This window comes from Desmodus rotundus, chromosome 7 (assembly GCF_022682495.2).
Source record: "Desmodus rotundus isolate HL8 chromosome 7, HLdesRot8A.1, whole genome shotgun sequence".
Classification (NCBI taxonomy): Eukaryota; Metazoa; Chordata; class Mammalia; order Chiroptera; family Phyllostomidae; genus Desmodus; species Desmodus rotundus.
Window position 1 is genome coordinate 8907174 of NC_071393.1, and position 17198 is coordinate 8924371.

Here is a 17198-nt window from a genome sequence, read left to right on the forward strand (position 1 = left end):
TCCAATCCCCTCCTTTAGAACCCTCTTTGCCCTCGACTGGCTGTCTCAGGAGAGAACAGGCTTAGGATGAGGGTTTCCCAGTGCTCAGCTCCCCTCTCTTTCCAGGGCCCTGACACCCACCTCATGTACTGAGTGACCTTGGGGAAGGCCCCTCCTCTCTGAACTGCAATTTCCTCACCCCTGACATGTAGATTGCAAACATACTCATTTTGTGGGGTTGCTGGAGGGTCACGTGGGATCAAGATCAGAAGACATGACACCAGCTACACCAGCTAAACAACTCTGGGATTCATGGCAAGAGATAATGTCCCAGAAGCTATACCCATTCTGCTCTTGCAATTGCAGTTGAAGGGAAAGAGAGGGTGAGTGAGTGGCTGTGCCCACTCACAGATGTCAGGGGCAGCTCAGGCTGGCTTCTGGGCTGCAAGGTCAAGCTTCAGTACATGCTCGCATGCAAGGTGCTTGGGCGCATGCACACCTGTGGGGCTTACCTGTCCACCTGGACTTCTGCGTCTTTTGTCTCTGCTTTGTTTGGTCCCCCTCCATTGACCCCTCTGTCACCACTGGTGAGAAGGTTCAGCACAGGCTCTATCTCTTTGAGCAAGTCATTGTGCTCCCCACGGCCCTGAAGGGTGACCCCAGCATTCTTCTTGGCAGGGTCCAGGCCTGGGGGCCTGGGCGCCAGGCCATTGGTGTGGGACAGTGAGCCAGTTTCCTGCCCATTATCATGGGCATGCTGTGGCCCATTGCCAGGATCAGTGGCCCCATCCACTGCCGGCGGCTGCTCTTTGCAGGCTGATGACTGGTGCGACAGATCGACAGCTGTGGTGGGGGGACCCAGGGGCTGTGTCACCCGGATGGTCTTGGGGGTTCCGTCCCCGGTAAAGGTGGTCTCCAGGTGCGTGGTGAAGCCCTCAGGGCCCCGCAGGATGAGGACCACATGGGTCTCGGAGGCAATGCCCCGGAGCACCTCTAGGGCACTCTTATAACTCAGGTCCACCAACGGCTGGCCATTGACTGCCAGAATGATGTCTCCAGCCTGGATGAGGCCACTCTGTTCTGCAGCTCCCCCTCGAATCAGGTCGGAGATGATCACGGGGGGCTTGCTCACCCGCTCCTTCACCAGGAAGCCCAGGCCCCCCACTTTGCGCTTGAAGAGGCGGACAGAAATCACGTTGGGTTGGATTTGCTGGACGCTGAACATGTGGTTCTCCATGCTGTCCAGTGTCCGAGGGTCTGAAAGCTTCAGCGGATGTTGAACCAAGGGGACCTTGCCAAGAGGAGCCCGGCTTCAGGCTGTGCTGAGAAGGAGCTGGAGGGGCAGGGGCTGCAGGGGCTGTGGCAAGTCTCTTGGGCTTGTCTTTGACGTCAACTCAGCGTCACCCACTCATTGCTGTTTTGCTGTCGGTGGCATGATTTCATGCGTCTGCCTCCTTCCTTGTTCTCTAAGGAAGTGACGGCCGATCAGGCAGACGTCAGGAGAAGCAGTGGGACCTGTCCCTAAGCAACAGGTCAGGCAGACTGTGAAGAGAAGTAGCTGGTGGATGTGTCTAGAGGTGACGCATGCTCTTGTGGACTATTCTCTCGGCACCACCAGCCCGTGAGATGCAGTCAAGACCTGGGGCTTCCTGAGCCGAAGAGAAGGAACAAGGGAGGGGATGGAGAGAATTAAAAGAGATTGAAAATCATATGATCACATCAAGTGATGTAGAAAAAGCATCCAATAAAATCCAGCACCTATTTATGATAAAAAAAAAAAAACTCTCAGCAAAGTGGGCATAGAGGGATCATACTTCAACATCATGAAGGCCACATATGTGAAAACCTACAGCCAACATCATACCCAAAGAACAAAAACTAAAAGCGTTTCCCTGAAGATCAAGAACACGACAGGGATGTCTGCTTTCGCTGCTTATTCAACATAGCTCCAGAAGTTTCAGGCACAGAGATCAGACAAGAAGAAATAAAAGGCATCCAAAATGGAAAGGAGGAAGTAAAACTGTTATTATTTGCAGATGACATGATATCGTACATACAAAACTCTAAAGACTCCACTGAAAAAGAGATCAATGTAGAGTGCCCAACGCTACCTTCAAAATGAAGATAGGAAACTCAGAAATCTAGCCGTAAGACGCTCTGGAGTGCTGAAGCCAACCTCGCTACAAAATCCTTTTTCTTCAAGGAGGATACTTGCCCAGGATCCTTCCTGAGGATTGCCTGGGTTTATCACCATGATGAAAACGCTGGAGAAACTACAGACAGTCAGATCCAGAAATCCAAAAGCAAGAATCATACATCCTCTCTTATTTTTCTCCTACCACAAGAAGGTACCCCTCCAACTTGTCACACTTGTGGCCTTTGTCTCCCTGAGTTTCACAAATAGTTTCTATCCACAGGCCAGGAGCTCAGCCCACAGATCTCTGGGCTCTCCATTCTGGCCACTCCCAAAGCCCCCACAACAAACCCCTGGGAGGGGGACACAGCCTTCTGTGGAACCACCAATGAGAGATGTCCATCGGCCTTTATGACCCTCATTGTAATGTCGACTTGTTCCAGGTTCAAAAGTATAGATCTGGCCACATTAAAAACTGAAATGGGTAAAATAATTACCAAAGACACAGGTCTGCACAGAACTTTGAAGGCATATGCACGCCACAGGCTGCCTGGAACCCTAACAGAGAAACATTAGGAAGCGTGGACTGTGTGTCCCCAGGTAAACACAAGTGTGCAGCAGGTGCTCAATGAGTGTTTGTTGAATGAAGAAGAAAAACCTCAGAAGATTAATCACAGCAGACATTTACCGAGCATGGGCACTCTTTAACATAGGTTTTTCCCTTTAATTTGCAATAACCCTGCAATAGACAAGAAGACCAAAGCTAGGGAAGGGTCAGTGACTTGTCCAAGGTCAGGTGGAGAATGATGGCAGAGGGAGGATTGGTCCAACTCTTGAGCTTGAGCTTTTCAACTTATACTCTAGGTTTTAAAATTTTCTATTCTAGTTATTTTTGCAACTGCCGCCAGCTCCCACAGGCTCAGGGACATGAGGTGTGGTTGGGGTACCAAAGGCCAACAGCATGCCATGGCCCAGGTGGGTGCATACACCTGTGGCATGTATACAGAAGGCAGTGATGTGTATCTTGGGTTGAGACAGGTCATCTCTGTCTGTGGGTGGACTGGGGACAGGTGGGAGACAGTAAAGAACCTGTCCATCTCTTTCCTTATCCCCAGCTCCATCTGTATACCCTGGCACCCCCTCTACCGGCATCTTCACCACACCTCAGCTCAGTGAGAGAGCACCCATCTGCCACTACTAACGAAGTGACACTCACTCCCTCGTTTCCCTTTTAGCGGCTTCCCAGGGTCACCCCAGGGCTGAGACAGCTGACAAGCTCCTGCTGCCTCTGAGAGCAGGAAGTGGGTGCAGATATCCCCTAGGAGAAGGAGGCACCACCTCCTGGGTGCCCTGGGGTGGGTGGTTAGCAAGTCCAGCGTCCCCCTGTACAGCTTGCATTACGTAACCCACCAGTCCCTCAGTGTGAGTGAGGGAGTAATGACTACCCGGCCCAGCCCAGGCTGCGCTCTCCATCTGGTGTTGCTCTGTGTGTGTGTTTCTCTCCATGTATTCATGCATCACCCTCACGCTGTGTCATTTCTCTGCTGTGTGTCTGAGTGTACTCGGCCCGTGTATCACCCGGCTGAGTGTCTTCCAGTATCTTGCGGCCGAGGTTCAGGTGTACAAAGAAACCATCCAGAACCACGTGTCGCTCTTCATTTGGGGGAGGATCGGTCCACCCTGCCGCCTTGCTTCTTTAAATCTCCGTGAACCCTGGTTCTTCCCTGTACCAAACCTAGGATGTTCACTGCGGAAGTGGAGGCAGAGACGGCCAGCAGCTCCAGCTCATTCTTGACTGTCCACATTGGGCATGAGGCTGAGGTCTCTAACTAGAGAAGGGACTTGAAGGTGAGCTCCTGGGGAGGCAAGGTCCCCTGCTTTCTTCTTCCACAGGCTGGCTTGGGCCAGACCTTACCAAGGGACAGAGGCTGGACTTGGCTTAAGAAAAAGAAAGAAAGCAATCCACAAACCTCCCCAGCCTGGCATCTCACTTTCTCAGCTGCTTTCCAATCACAGAGGGCTGCTGGCTGCTGCTTGGGAAACTGGGGTGCTATTTCTCAGACTTCGGCCCTAGAAAGGTAACTTGAAATTTGGAAGGAATTGGAAAGGGGCTGGGCTTGAGAGGCAGGAATAAGTCAGTGTCTGCTGGGAGGCAGAATGAGGGTGAGAGAGAGAGAGAACACAGTCCTGGGTCTAAGTAAGTCCTGGGTGCTGAGCACTCGCCGTGATGACACCCCCACGACACTAGGTGTCTCTCCTTTTCCTTCCCAAAGTGCACCTTCCTCTGCTGCCATATTTTCAGGCTCACTCTGACCAGTGCCCGTTTGATTGTCCCCACTTTACAGATGAATAAATTAAGCTGCTATAGGGAACACCCTTGACCGTGTTTGCCAACGTCCAGTGTCCAGCAGGCTCCTCAGTCCTGGGCCAACCTGGGGAGCTGGCCCCTCTTCTGCCACAGGGAACATTTTAAAGGCCCTTTCTAGCTTTCTCTGGGTGCTCCTGGGTGAGTTCTTTATTTTCTCTGAGCCGCAGGTTCCCCGTCAGCACCAGTACGCATGACCCGCCGGGTGCCCGGGAGGACTGGATGGAACAGCGAATGCAGGGTGCTGGGCAATGGCACAGAGTGAACGCTCAGAAAAAATGGCCTCCTGTCATTGTTACATAACATGTAATGTTTTGGGCTTTCTGGCGTATAATTTAGCCACTTACTATTCCACGGCAGTCTCGCCAAAGGTACATCATGTGCCATGCAGAAGGGGGCCCTTTGCCTGAAATCGCACTGAGGAATCTCACCATAGTCACAGTACAGGGCAGTGCCTACAATCCAGCCTCCGCCCCTTGGAGCCGCGATCTTAAACAAATCACATGTGCGTGCCCGCCAGAGTACATACCATGGAAACAACGCTTGGACCTGGGCCTCATTCAAGTAGTTCAGTGGCTTCAGTGTGTTTATTTCAGTTACCTTGCTGAGAGGAAATGAGCGGCTGACTTTCGGGGATGCCTGCCAGCCAGAAGCAGGGAGCCAAAATAGGCCAGCGTCTGCTACCACGGTCTCGCTGTGCGACCTTGGGCAAGCTACTCCCCACCCCGGGCCGAGTTTCTGCAGTCGGAAGAATGGCGACAGTAGCCACTCGGAGTGACTGAGAGCTGACAGTGGGGGAAGCTTGGTGCTGAGCCCTCGGCACGGGTATCCTGTGAAGCGAGGGCTGACAAGGTGACTGAGGTTCAGAGAAGTGAGCTGGGTGGCAGCCCTGGGTCTCAGGGAGCGGATTTGGAGTGCTCACCAAGGTCAATACTAGTCCTAATAGTAATCCCGCAAAATCATGCCTCCCTTTTTTTCCTCCCCAAAGCACATACTCCTCTGCTGCTATGCTCTTCATCCTCCCCCTGACCAAGGTCGTATTTGATTGTCCCCATTTTACAGATGTGGAAATTAAGTTACCATAGGAAGACGTGCTTGTCCTGGCTTGCCTGTGGCTTTCCATGTCTAGCACTGGAGGTCAGAGGATTTAGGAATCAGCAACCACCGGGGGGGGTCTAGACCTGTGCCATCCAATATAGCAGCCACTGGCCACATGTGGCCATTGGACTCCTGAGCTGTGGCTGGTCACACTGAGATACGTTGTATGAGTAAAATGCACATTGGATTTCAAAGACTAGTGGGAAAGAAAGAACATAAAGTATCTCAGTAATTTTTCAGTATCAACTGCATGTTGAACTGATCATGTTTTAGATATGTTGGGTTAAGCACAATTGCTAGAAAATGTATTCACCTGTTGCTTTTTACTCTGTAGAAGGAGCCTGCTCTGCGGTGAAAGACCACTCAGTGGCTCGCACAGTATGGCCCCTGGGCGGGGTTGGCCCAGAGTCTGACTCTAGAGCCTGGCTTGTGGGCCAGAGCTCTTCCTTGTACTCCACTGTCCCTTAGGTCCCCTCAAGCATCTACCGATAGCCAGGCAGAAAACACTTCTTTCTAAAGAAACCAGGAATATATCACAGAAGGTTAGCAAACATCTGACCACTTTTTGAGGCTGACTGCTGGGAATAAGCCTGCTGGGGTTCTGGAGAATGGGGGAGAGAAAATCCACCTAAAACCCTGTACAGAGACAGGTATCAGGAAGGTGTTACCTGAGCTAATAGTCTAGTGTCTAACATCCTGCCACCCAAAGGTCATTTGAAACATAGCCCAACAATACAATAAATGTTTCCTCAAAAAGAATAAAGCAGATCCTCTGGCCAGGTAACTCAGTTGGTTTGGGCATCGCCCCGATACGCCAAGGTTGTGGGTTTGATCCCTGGTCAGGGTACATACAAGAATCAACCAATGATGCATAAATGAGTGGAACAACAGATCGATCAATGTTCCCCCTTTCTCTCTCTCTTCCTGTTTCTATAAAATCAATAAATAAAATATTTTTAGAAAAAGAAAAGAATGAAGCAGATCCCTATTTACAGGTAGAAAATGAGCTCCAAGATATACCATTAGGTTAAAGAGAGAGAGAGAGAGAAAGAGAGGTACCAATGCATAAATGCAGGAACACTCTGGAAGAACAATCACTGGTTGTATCTTATGAGGAGTACTGGAAGTCAGAAATAGGAGGAAGCACTGACGGCCTTTGTTGTTCCCATTTGAATATCACTTAAATTATTTTTACCGTGTGTGTATCAGCTTTTCAATGAGCAATGGTAAAGAAAGGAACACCCAGCCTGTGAAAGCCCAGGTGTTTTCGGTGTGCACACCCACAGAATCTCTAATGGATTTACAGCCCTCTTTCCCATCTCTCTCCAATCTTCTTTAAAAGACAAATTCAAGTCCTCCATGTCTTAAAACAAAACAAAAAAATACTGCCACCCCCAACACGAACGCAAGACCAAAACCGTAACCCAACTGTGCTCTTAAAAAAAAAACAACAAAACTTCCTTATGTCTCCCAAACAGCTAATTTGCAGTCCTTTCCCCGGGAAGCAAGCTGACTTGAATGGATGTTTTCTCCCACGCCAAGTCATTGCCGCAAACCCACCACCTCTGCAAATCAGGGGATAAGTTGGTGTTCTGTGTTTTGGGGATCCCAGAGACACGGACACCCTGGTCCCATGGGACCTTCCCAGACATGTAATTCCCCCAGATGCAAGTCTGCAGTGTGCTTGCGCTGACTCTGACATTCCCAGATCAAATGCCCACACCTCAGGGACAGGATGAGCACAGCTCAGAGTTAGGAGCATGAGGGGTGACGGTTATTTCAAGTCTGACAGTACATCCTGTGCCTGAGGACGTGGGAAGTCTGCACTCTCTTACATCGCTGCTTTGTACAGCCTCTTCGTGTGGCAGTTTCACATGATCTGCCCCTAAATTGACAATACATAGCTCTCTGGCCTGGAGAGTCGATTCGTAAGACTTTCCCCTGCAGATGAACCGGACAGGTTATCTATAAACACACACACACACACACACATACATACATGACTCTTTCTTGCGAGGTTGTTCTTGTTCCGAGTATCGAGAGACTGGGAAAATCTGAGTATCCACCATTGCAGGGCACAGCCACACGATGGAATGCTGTGCAGGAATGACATACGGGGAAAGTGGATTGGAAAGGATCAACAGGGAATGGTTTTCAAGACATATTACTGAATTTAAAAAGCGAGTCAGAGAACAAGATATATAAGTACATGTCCACGTCCACCCTATGGATTTATCCGTACTCCCATATAAGCTCGAAGATGCACTGAAAACCTCTGCAACAACACCCGAGAGATCGGCAACAGTGGTCACTTCTGGGGAAGCGGACTGGGAGGCTAGGGGTCGGGTGGGAGGAAAGCTTACTTTTCACTGTGCAATCTTTCTGTATATGGTATATTCGGAATACCAAGCAGGATTTGGTGAGTTGGAACATGGAACTCAAGAGAGGCAGCCATAGACTCAGGTCCTGGACATTGGTGGTGAGTCGGTGCCATTGGGGTTGGGGGGGGGGGGGGCGTCCCTGGTCTGTTCCATCACCAGGAGAGAGGTACAGGGATGGCGTCTCCATGTTGGAACAGATCTGGGGAATTATGGAGCCTTCATTTCATCTTCATTTTGCAAAGCTCATTTTAATGAGCTAGTTCAGCCGACTGTAGAGCACTATATCCATCAAGCAGACAGAAAATTCCAGGGCTTGGGACTAAGATTCTTGAATTCCTTCCATCCATGCGCTGCTCTGTGACACAGAAATCCCCAGAAATGCAGCTCGCTCGCTACCTTTGCCGGGCCCCATCATTGGAAGGGCCATGTGGTGGTCAAAGGCATGGGCCTTGGAGCCAGAAGGACCAGGGTTTGCGGCTCACCTCTAACACCTATTGGCCTTGGATTGCTCATCTGTAATATGGGAAAAACAAATTACTTGGGATAATTAAACAGGAATGGATTTGGTGGCACAATACGTGTAACGTGCATGGCACTGTTAACTATTATTTTTAGAGTTGATTTAGATTACACCTCAAGGAAAATGAACCATTCCGGGTAAGATATGCAAAGATAATCATGGCTGAAGATGGCCTTATTACTATAAAAAGGAAGCATTTCACCCGTGGTATCCGGAACATTCCTTGAGAACCATTAAAAAAATATGGCACATTTTTCTATCCCCAATTAGCCTCCCCCTCTTTTAGTTTCTGTTTCTTCCTCTCCTTTTCTCTCCTTTCCTTACTCTTTCCCTTCCTTTTCTTCCACCCAAGTCATTCACTCGCTTAGTAATTATTGCATAGCTCCCACCTGGGCCAGCAAGGCTCTCAGCGCTAGGAATGTAAGAATGGACAAGACAGCATCCTCAGAGCCCACAACTTGGAGACCAAGGTGGGTGTAGAGAGATATTAGCAACAGGTATACTGAATGGAACAAAATAGAAACACAGGGTCCTAACAGGAGCATGGACAGGACAGCAACAGTCTGGGGGCTGCTGGTCAGGGAAGGCTTCCTGGAGGAAGAGTCATGATACAGAGTTGGCCAGGTGAAGGAGTAGGTGCTAGGAGTGAGGGGTGGAGGAGAGAAGGTACTGAGGATGAAGGGAGCAGGCATTTGAGGCACCAGACAGAGTCCACTGTGGCGGGAGAAAAAAGTCCTCTAAAGCTGGACAGGTCATCAGGAGCTGGATCATGCAGGTCATTTGAGAGCCAAGGTAAAGATTTTGAACGTTATGCTGAGGGTGACGACAAGCCTTTGAAGGGTTTAGAGAAGTTCCGTGGTCCGATCTGAATTTTACAAAGTTCACTCTGGCCACTGGATGGAGAATGGGTGGAAAGACAAGGCTGGCTATGGGGAGTCCACTTCGGAGGCTGGTTAGGGTTAGGGTGGTGAAAGGGGGAAAGGAGGGAGGTGGGTAGATTAAAGAGATATTTAGGAGGTTAAGTCAACAAGGTCTGGTTACTGATTAGATGAAGGTGGTAAGAGAGGAGGAGGTGTCCATGGGTGTTCCCAGCTTCTGGCTTCCACAGGCAGACAGAATGCCAGGGTGTGGAAAAATGGAGTGAAATAAAAGATAAGAATAATCATTTGAGACAATTCTTCTTCTTGAGTAGAAATAACTAATTGCAAAGAGGCAACATCTCCTTGTTATTTCCACAACTCTGAGAAGTAAGAGAGAATTACAGAAAATACACTTGATTCGGCTCATTCCCCAGCAGTGCCATTTACTGGTCGGTCACTTGATCTTAGACAAGTCATTTAACATTTTGAATCTCAATTTCCTTTTGTTGAAATTGAAAAGGTAAAAACAACTACTTCCCAAGGTTTCTGTGGATTACATAAGAGGGATGGTGCAAAGAACACTTTGTAAACTGTAAATGTCAACTGTCGTGGTGATGTTGAGTCTGTTTGTAGGAGGACATCAAACTGCAGCTCAGTGTTAACTTGAGACTCAACCAAGTTTCTCCCCTCATGCCTGAAATCCTTGGGTGCCCTGAAGAGGACAGCCAAAGGTGCTCGGAGAAGGAAAAAGAAGAATGGTTATTGTAAGGGATCAGGGATAATATCTGCTCCCTTAACTTGAAAGTTCCCTGTGAATAGATCAAAACATTCATGTAGGCTTGAATCGGTTACAAATAAATTTCAGCACATTAAATAAAAAACGCAAAGTACGATGGTAGTAATAACTCCACACGTGTCAGATACATCAGCATTAACAACACCTGCAAATGGGTTAAACTTGAGTAAAAGATCGAGACTCTCAGGTTGGCTAAATGCATGTGTAGTTGCCCCATGTTAGCATGACATGGAGGGCAGACAGGAGGGAAATAGCTCACCGTGGCAGGAATGAGCCTCGTGTACATCTGCTGGTCATTTCCGCTTTGGTATGAGGGCTATAACTGCCCCTCTTCTTAGCATATCTTAGCACCTGGTGCGCACAAAGTGAATGTTTGTTGCATAAATAATCAGCTATCGACAGTAATATCTTTCATTGAATTTTTATGAGTTAGGTTGAACTGTATGATATTAGATGATCAAATTCACCAATGTCCTACTATTCAACCTAATATTTTGAATTTTTTTAAGTTTATTTTTTATTTTCTTATCCTCACCCAAGGACATGCCTATTGATTTTGGAGAGAGGGGAAGAGAGGGAGAGAGAGAGAGGAAGAGGAACATCGATGTGAAAGAAAAACATCGATTGGTTACCTCTCCTACATGTCCCAACTGGACCAAATAAGCAGTGTAGGTATGTGCCCTGACTGGGAATTGAACCTGCAGCCTTTCAGTTTATAGGACAATGCTCTAACCCCCTGAGCCACACCAGCCAAAGCTGAACATTTTTATATGTAAGCACTTTTGTGAATTATCTAACTTTATTTTTGCAATGATCATATAAAGGACATGATAATATTATTCCCATTTTATAGATATAGAAACCGAGGTTCAAAGATCTTAATTAAGTCATAGACGTCTATCCAGCTAGTGTCAATGGTGGGGATTCAAACCAAGTTTGAACTCACAATCTTTTCCTTTAAAAACAAACATACTACACTGTTTGTTTTATTAGCCCCAATAATTTTCACTGTCAGATACTTTCTAAGTACAAAATCTTAGAACCTATAAGTAGTGACAGTTCAAAGTCTTTTGCTCTTATCACCTTCCTAGTACTACTGCATGTCTTCATTTTCGTTGGTCTGATCACCACCTAAAATTCGACAACAGTAACTGGCAGATGAAAGTGACCCTAGGGGTTTTCTATTCCCATGGTTCATAACTGGAGTCTACAGACCCCAACAGGGCTCAGGGCTCCCTAAAAATCCTGGAAGTGTGTGCCCAACTTTTGTGACTATGTGTACATGTGCATTTCTGTGGGGAGGGGGCCATGGCATTAATATGGTTTTCCAAGCACCCCATGACCCACTAAGCAATAAGAATCGAAGTCACTGGGTTCATCCTACATTTTACAGATAAGGAGTTTGAGGCTCATGGGTGGGGAAGGACTTACTGAAGATTTTTAGAAACAGGCTCAAAATTAGGATTTAGGTCTCTTACATGATTTCTTCTCAAACTCAGGTTACATGCTCATTTTTGTTGCCTCCCTCGGCAAATCAGGGCAGTTACTCAGGGCCCTACATTCAACAGTAATTCTCAGCTCAGGATGTGAGCGGCAGCCTTCTTGGCAGGTTCCCTTTCCATCCAGTTAGACTGTTTCTTGATTATTCAAAACTAGCCCCAGGAGTCACGGACCTCCTCCACCCTTCCTTCCTGGTGAACCACCTTTGGTTATTACCCACCTCTCCAGGATTGATAGTGGGGGGTCTGAGGCTCCCACGACAGGCAGAGGGAGGGAGTAAATTGCCACAAAGTTGTGCACGCAATTCCAGGATTTTCAGGTAGCCCAGAGCCCTGCAGGGGTCCACAGGTCCCATACTAGTTGCTTGTCAGGGTAAATGTTTAAAAGATCAATTTCATAATGAAGGTAAAAAGCTGATTATACTTATTGAGTGTTGATTAAGAGACCCATAAATGATCATGTCACTCTTAAATAAAAATAAGGATCATAGTATTAGAGACCCCTGCTCCAACTCCTTCATTTGTCCAGCTTTTTTTGAATAACTACTTTATTCCAAACACAGAGCATCTTAATGAACTATGAGACTGTACGCTCCTTGATGACAAATACCATGGTTCCCTTGTTTACTGTTGTACCCTCGGTGCACAGCGAAGTGCTTGGCATATAGTTGGTGCTCAATAAACCAGAGTCTCAATCTCCAAGTCTAAAGCTATTGAATGAAGTAGCCTGGGTAGGAGGTGAGAGGGAGCAGTGGAGACCTCGGAGAACTGGAGAGGCCATGCCACGTCTAGAGCACCATTTCAGACAGTGGTTGCTACGCAGGAAGGCGGGGCTGGTATCAGTTCACTGCCTGCCGAGCAGCTGCAGGGAGACAATACCACGGCCCATTACAAAAGAAAGAATGAATAAGTGAGTCTTCACACACTTCGGTAACAACACTTGGGTTCAGAAAAAGGACCCAAAGAGAGAGAGTCTCAACCAAGTTTGTAAGATGACCACTGATGACCATGGGCTACTGCCTGGCTACACAGTGTGGTTCATGAATCAGCAGGCATCCCTGGAGAGTTGTTTAGAAACGCAGAGTCTCAGGCGCCACCCCAGACCTATCCATCAGGCGCTGCATTTTAAAGACGATCCTCAGGTGATTGGTGTGTGGATTATGGTCTGAGAAACCAGTTGGCCTCTAAATGTCTGTGTTACTTTTTTCTGCAGTCCTGCCAATGCTTCAAGCAGAGCACTTCAGTCTAGAGAGTGTGATATTAGGCCGAGCCTTGTAAAATTGCAGACAGTCGACTATTTTGTGACCTACAAAAATGGCAATTTCAAATGAAATTTCAATTCCAGCCCAAACTCCATACCGTTCTGCCCAAGAGTGCTGAGACCCAGGCTACTGCTTGCTCGCTCCGGTAAGATTCTCAGGCAGCCTCTGTCAGCGTAGAGATGGCTTCCATTTGGTGACCACAGTGAAAAACTGGGAGTTTCCCATGAAATGCAAATTTGGGGGTGGGTTTTTGTTTTTGTTTTTGGAATTTGGAAGGTGTGTTCGTGGTCTGCCTACCTGAATGTCAACAAAGAGCTGGAGCAGGGGGTGGCACTCCCAGGTGACCTCCCTCCTCACTCATTGGTTTCTTGCCAGAACCCTGTAGGCATTTATTTGACTGTGGGATCCCTGCTAGGTAGTGAGGTTTAAAGGGAAGCAAGAAAAGTCACCTTGAGGAGCTGTTCCATGAAAGAACAGATGTGCTCAGTGATTCGGGTCCTGTCGCAGGTGTCCCCTACCCACACAATGGAATGTTATTCAGCCATAACAAGGAATGAAGTCCTGATACCTGCCTGCCACGGGCTGACCCGGCCCCCAGCTGCCTGAGAGCCCTCTCTGTCTGCCCCAGCTTGTACCCCACGGCTGCTGCTGGCCTGACGTCCTTTCCCCCGGGGCTAGAGCTACTGGGAGTGGGACAGCCTTTCACACAGTGGTCATCCTTAAATCCTCACCTGCTTCTTCTCTCACTTTGGTGTGTTTGCAAAACCCCTTCCCAGAGTGACACCTTTCTCTGGACATAGAGCTTTTCCTTTTGATATCAAACCAGTCCACGCCTACTCATTCCAACAAGAGCTGAACGGAAACCAGCCTCCTCCCTCCGCACACAGGGGCACAGTCTCAGGTTCACACATTGTCCTAAGTGCCTATGCCTCAGGGCCAGCTGGACTGGCCGGTTCTCTATCTCCTGTTGCACCAGTGCACCTGGGAAGCCCCTAGAACACAGGTGGCAAACACAAGGTCGGCCAGCTTGTTTTATATGGCCTGGCGCCTTGTTTCTACCTGGCAGCAGTGCCAAGTTCCTTGCCCCTAATTAAGGAGTAGTTTACATTTGCACAGTCCTAAAATTACATTCGGCCCTTTGAAGGCAACCTCGAGGCTGATATGGCCCCCGGTGAAAATGAGTTTGACACCCCTGCCCTAGAAGATACCCCTTCTTCTGCATTGAGTGACACATTTGCACCCTATTTAGCCTTACCCAACAGTGCTCTGCAAATTTCCCTCCGAAACAGAAATCACGGGACAAGGAGAATGACATCACCGTGAACAGTATCTGAACTGACATCCCAGGCACGGAGGAAGGCTCATGGGGGAATGTCGTGGTTATGATGGTAGGTGCTGGGTTCAGATCCCAACTCTGCCATTTACTGACTGTGCAGCTTTGGGTAAGACATTCAGCACCTCTGTGCCCATTTTCTCGGTAAAACGGTGATTAACAACACTTTTGGGGGCTCCTGCAAGGATTACGTGAAATAAAGTCCTATTTCCCCAGCTGGTCTTATCACCTGCATATCTCTATCCACTACGTCTTGCCTGTACAGTTATTTATCCACTATTTTTCCTTAAAGTTAACTCACTTTTTTACCTTTAATACTTACTAACCTCATCATAAGGAATAATATCCATGAGATCACAGTATGAAAGTGCTTGCTACATTTTTCTATTATCTATGAAAACAAGTAAGGAGTAAAATTAAAAAACGGATAGCACTTCGCCCCCCACCAGGAGAAAGCATGGAACAAACTCCATGGGGGACGTTCTCCAGAACAACTGACTGGTGCTTTTTGAAAGTGCCCAACCCGTGAGAGCCAAGGAAAAACGGCCAAATTGTTACAGATCAGAGGAGACGAAGCAGAAATAAGCACTATCAGTGGCGTGGCCTCCTGGATTAGATCCTGGAACAGAAAAAGGCCCTTAGGGGAAAAAATGATGACATCCAGTAAAGTCTGTAGTTTAGTTAATAATATTATATCATTGTAGTTGAGTTAATAATATTCTATCATGGTCAACTTCTCGTTCTTCATCATTGTACTATGGCTATGAATGATGTTTACATTACAGGATGCTGGAGAAGGGTATAAAGAATCTCGCTGCACTGCTTTGTAACTGTTCCGTAAGTCTAAAATTACTTAAAAATGAAAAGTTTTTTTAAAAATGGGTACCAAGTCAGCAGTCTCTCACTTTGCCCCCTCTCTTCAGCACCTGGCAACCACACCTTAGCTTCTCTCTCTGTGGATTTGCGTGTTCTGGCTTTTCCACTGGAATCCTGGAATGTGTGGCCTTCTGCGTCTGGTTTCTTGCACGCAGCAGACGGTCTTCAAGGACCACCCGTGTCGTAGCGTGTGTGAGTACCGCACTCCTTGTTACGGCTGAATAAAATTCCATGTGTGGGTAGGCCACATTTGGATTCTCCATTCATCCGTTGAGGGACGTTTGGGTTCTTTCCACCTTTTGACGGTTGTGAATAATGCAGCCATGAACATTCACATCCAAGTTTTTTTTAAACACTTGTTTTCAGTTCTTGATGGGTACAGGCTTTCCCTTGGGGAGGACGGAAACGTTTTGGAACTAGAGAGATGTGATGGCTATAAAAACATTGTGGATGTACTACAGGCCACTAAAGTGTACTTAAAATGATACGTTTTATGTGATGTAAATTTTGCTTCAATGGTACCACCAGCGGAGTGTCTACCACGTTTTGGAAAGCCTGTGCTTAGGCGAGTCCAACACTTCACACGGCACCAGGCCCTCGGCCTGTGTGCGGAGGATGTAGGCTGGTGTCATCATCATTGCCAAAGCCACACCAGACTCCCGGCGCCCACTCCAGGGCTCTTTCTACAACGTCACAAAGTTCCTCCAAGTTTAAACTACTACTCTCCTTGAATATTGGAAATAAAATTCCAGGGTCCCCGGGGAAACTGCCACTAGAATGCCTTGCTTTGTCACCCCAAACCGCTGCGTTCACAAGACGCGCACCTGGCTGGGACGACACAGCTGGCCATCACCCCCAGGTGTGTGCTCAGAACACCACAGAGCGAACATTCAACAGACACCATACTGGTTACTTGTTGACTGAACACAAAACCTATTTCAGCAGCTTGTTCAATAGACCTCACCTCCTCAAAAGAGTGACTGCTTTATCTACCCAGGACTCTACCCTACAGTGTGCTGGTTAAGTTGCAATGCCCCGTTCACTGGACTTTATAATGCCCGCTCCCATTTCCTCAAAGTTCCCTGGGATGTATTTCAGTGTTTGAAGTGAAAGGAAATGCCTGGTTTGTTGTGAGGATTCCATGAGGATCCTATAGCATACGCCAGACAGGGAAGCACCCTTCTGCTCAGTGCTGAGGAATTGGGGTTGGTTTTATCAACCATTATCAGCGAGCTCTTCTTGCCCCATCTGCACTAGTTTCTCTCCACCCTCTGCCTCACGATCTGTTCTCCACTCTTTTCAGAACTTATATGGGCCCCAGGAAGAGGCTGGCCTCTATGGCTATCAATAGGCTCCTTGCCCTGTGGTTTCTGATTGGGTTTGGCCAATGGGAGGCACAAAGGAGATGAGAGAGAGGGAGGAGAGAGGTTGCTCCCTCTTCCTCTGCTCACGCCTGTCTCAGCACTGTGGTCTGGAGAAATCTGCATTCCTCTCTGAGCACAGCTTCTGCTGGGAGGCTCCCGCCATCCCCTATTCCTTGGGCCTTGGTCATACTGTTCCCCCTTTCCCTGCTTCATCAGGCTGGGGTGGTCAGCACCCCCCTGTTGCTAGTCCCTGGGCACTTTGCCCTCCCTTGTTAGTGCCTTAACCCCTGTCCCAGCTACAGGTGCTTTCTGTTTCCTAGTTTGACCCTGATTGACAAATCTACCTGTCTGTCTGTCTATCTTCTGACATACCTACCTTCCTTTAACACTGGACCATTTGAAAATAAGATGCTTCAGCCCTAAATTCTTAAGTTCCCATTGAACCTGGGGTCTCAGGATGAGGACTTTCAGAAGCAACCCTAATGGTCAAGGGTGTAGGATGTCTAAGTAGAATTATCCCAAAGGCCATCCTCACCCTGACTGAGAACCAGGCAGAGCACCCAATATGTACCAACCACTTAATGGTCCCACTAACCCAGTGAAGGCGAGAAGAAAACCAGGAGATTTAAAGATAACTTGCCCAAGATTATAAGAGGCAGTGGCTGGACTTGAATCCGGCTTGGATGGGCTCCAAACCCCTGCCTCCTCCCCGTCCCCTCCCATCCAGAGGG

At 48.0% G+C, this 17198-nt stretch overlaps 1 protein-coding gene across 5 annotated transcripts in view; it reads right to left on the reverse strand.

The window, feature by feature from the left end:
- NOS1 (nitric oxide synthase 1) overlaps positions 1 to 17198 on the reverse strand; it is a 155240-nt gene that overhangs the window by 75777 nt on the left and 62265 nt on the right. For all 5 annotated transcript variants that reach the window (XM_045200819.2, XM_045200817.2, XM_045200818.2 and 2 more), the window contains exon 2: positions 492 to 1628. In XM_045200819.2, coding sequence (XP_045056754.1) covers positions 492 to 1216 — 725 coding nt within the window. In that variant the 5' untranslated portion in view covers positions 1217 to 1628. The remainder of the gene's footprint in view (positions 1 to 491; positions 1629 to 17198) is intronic.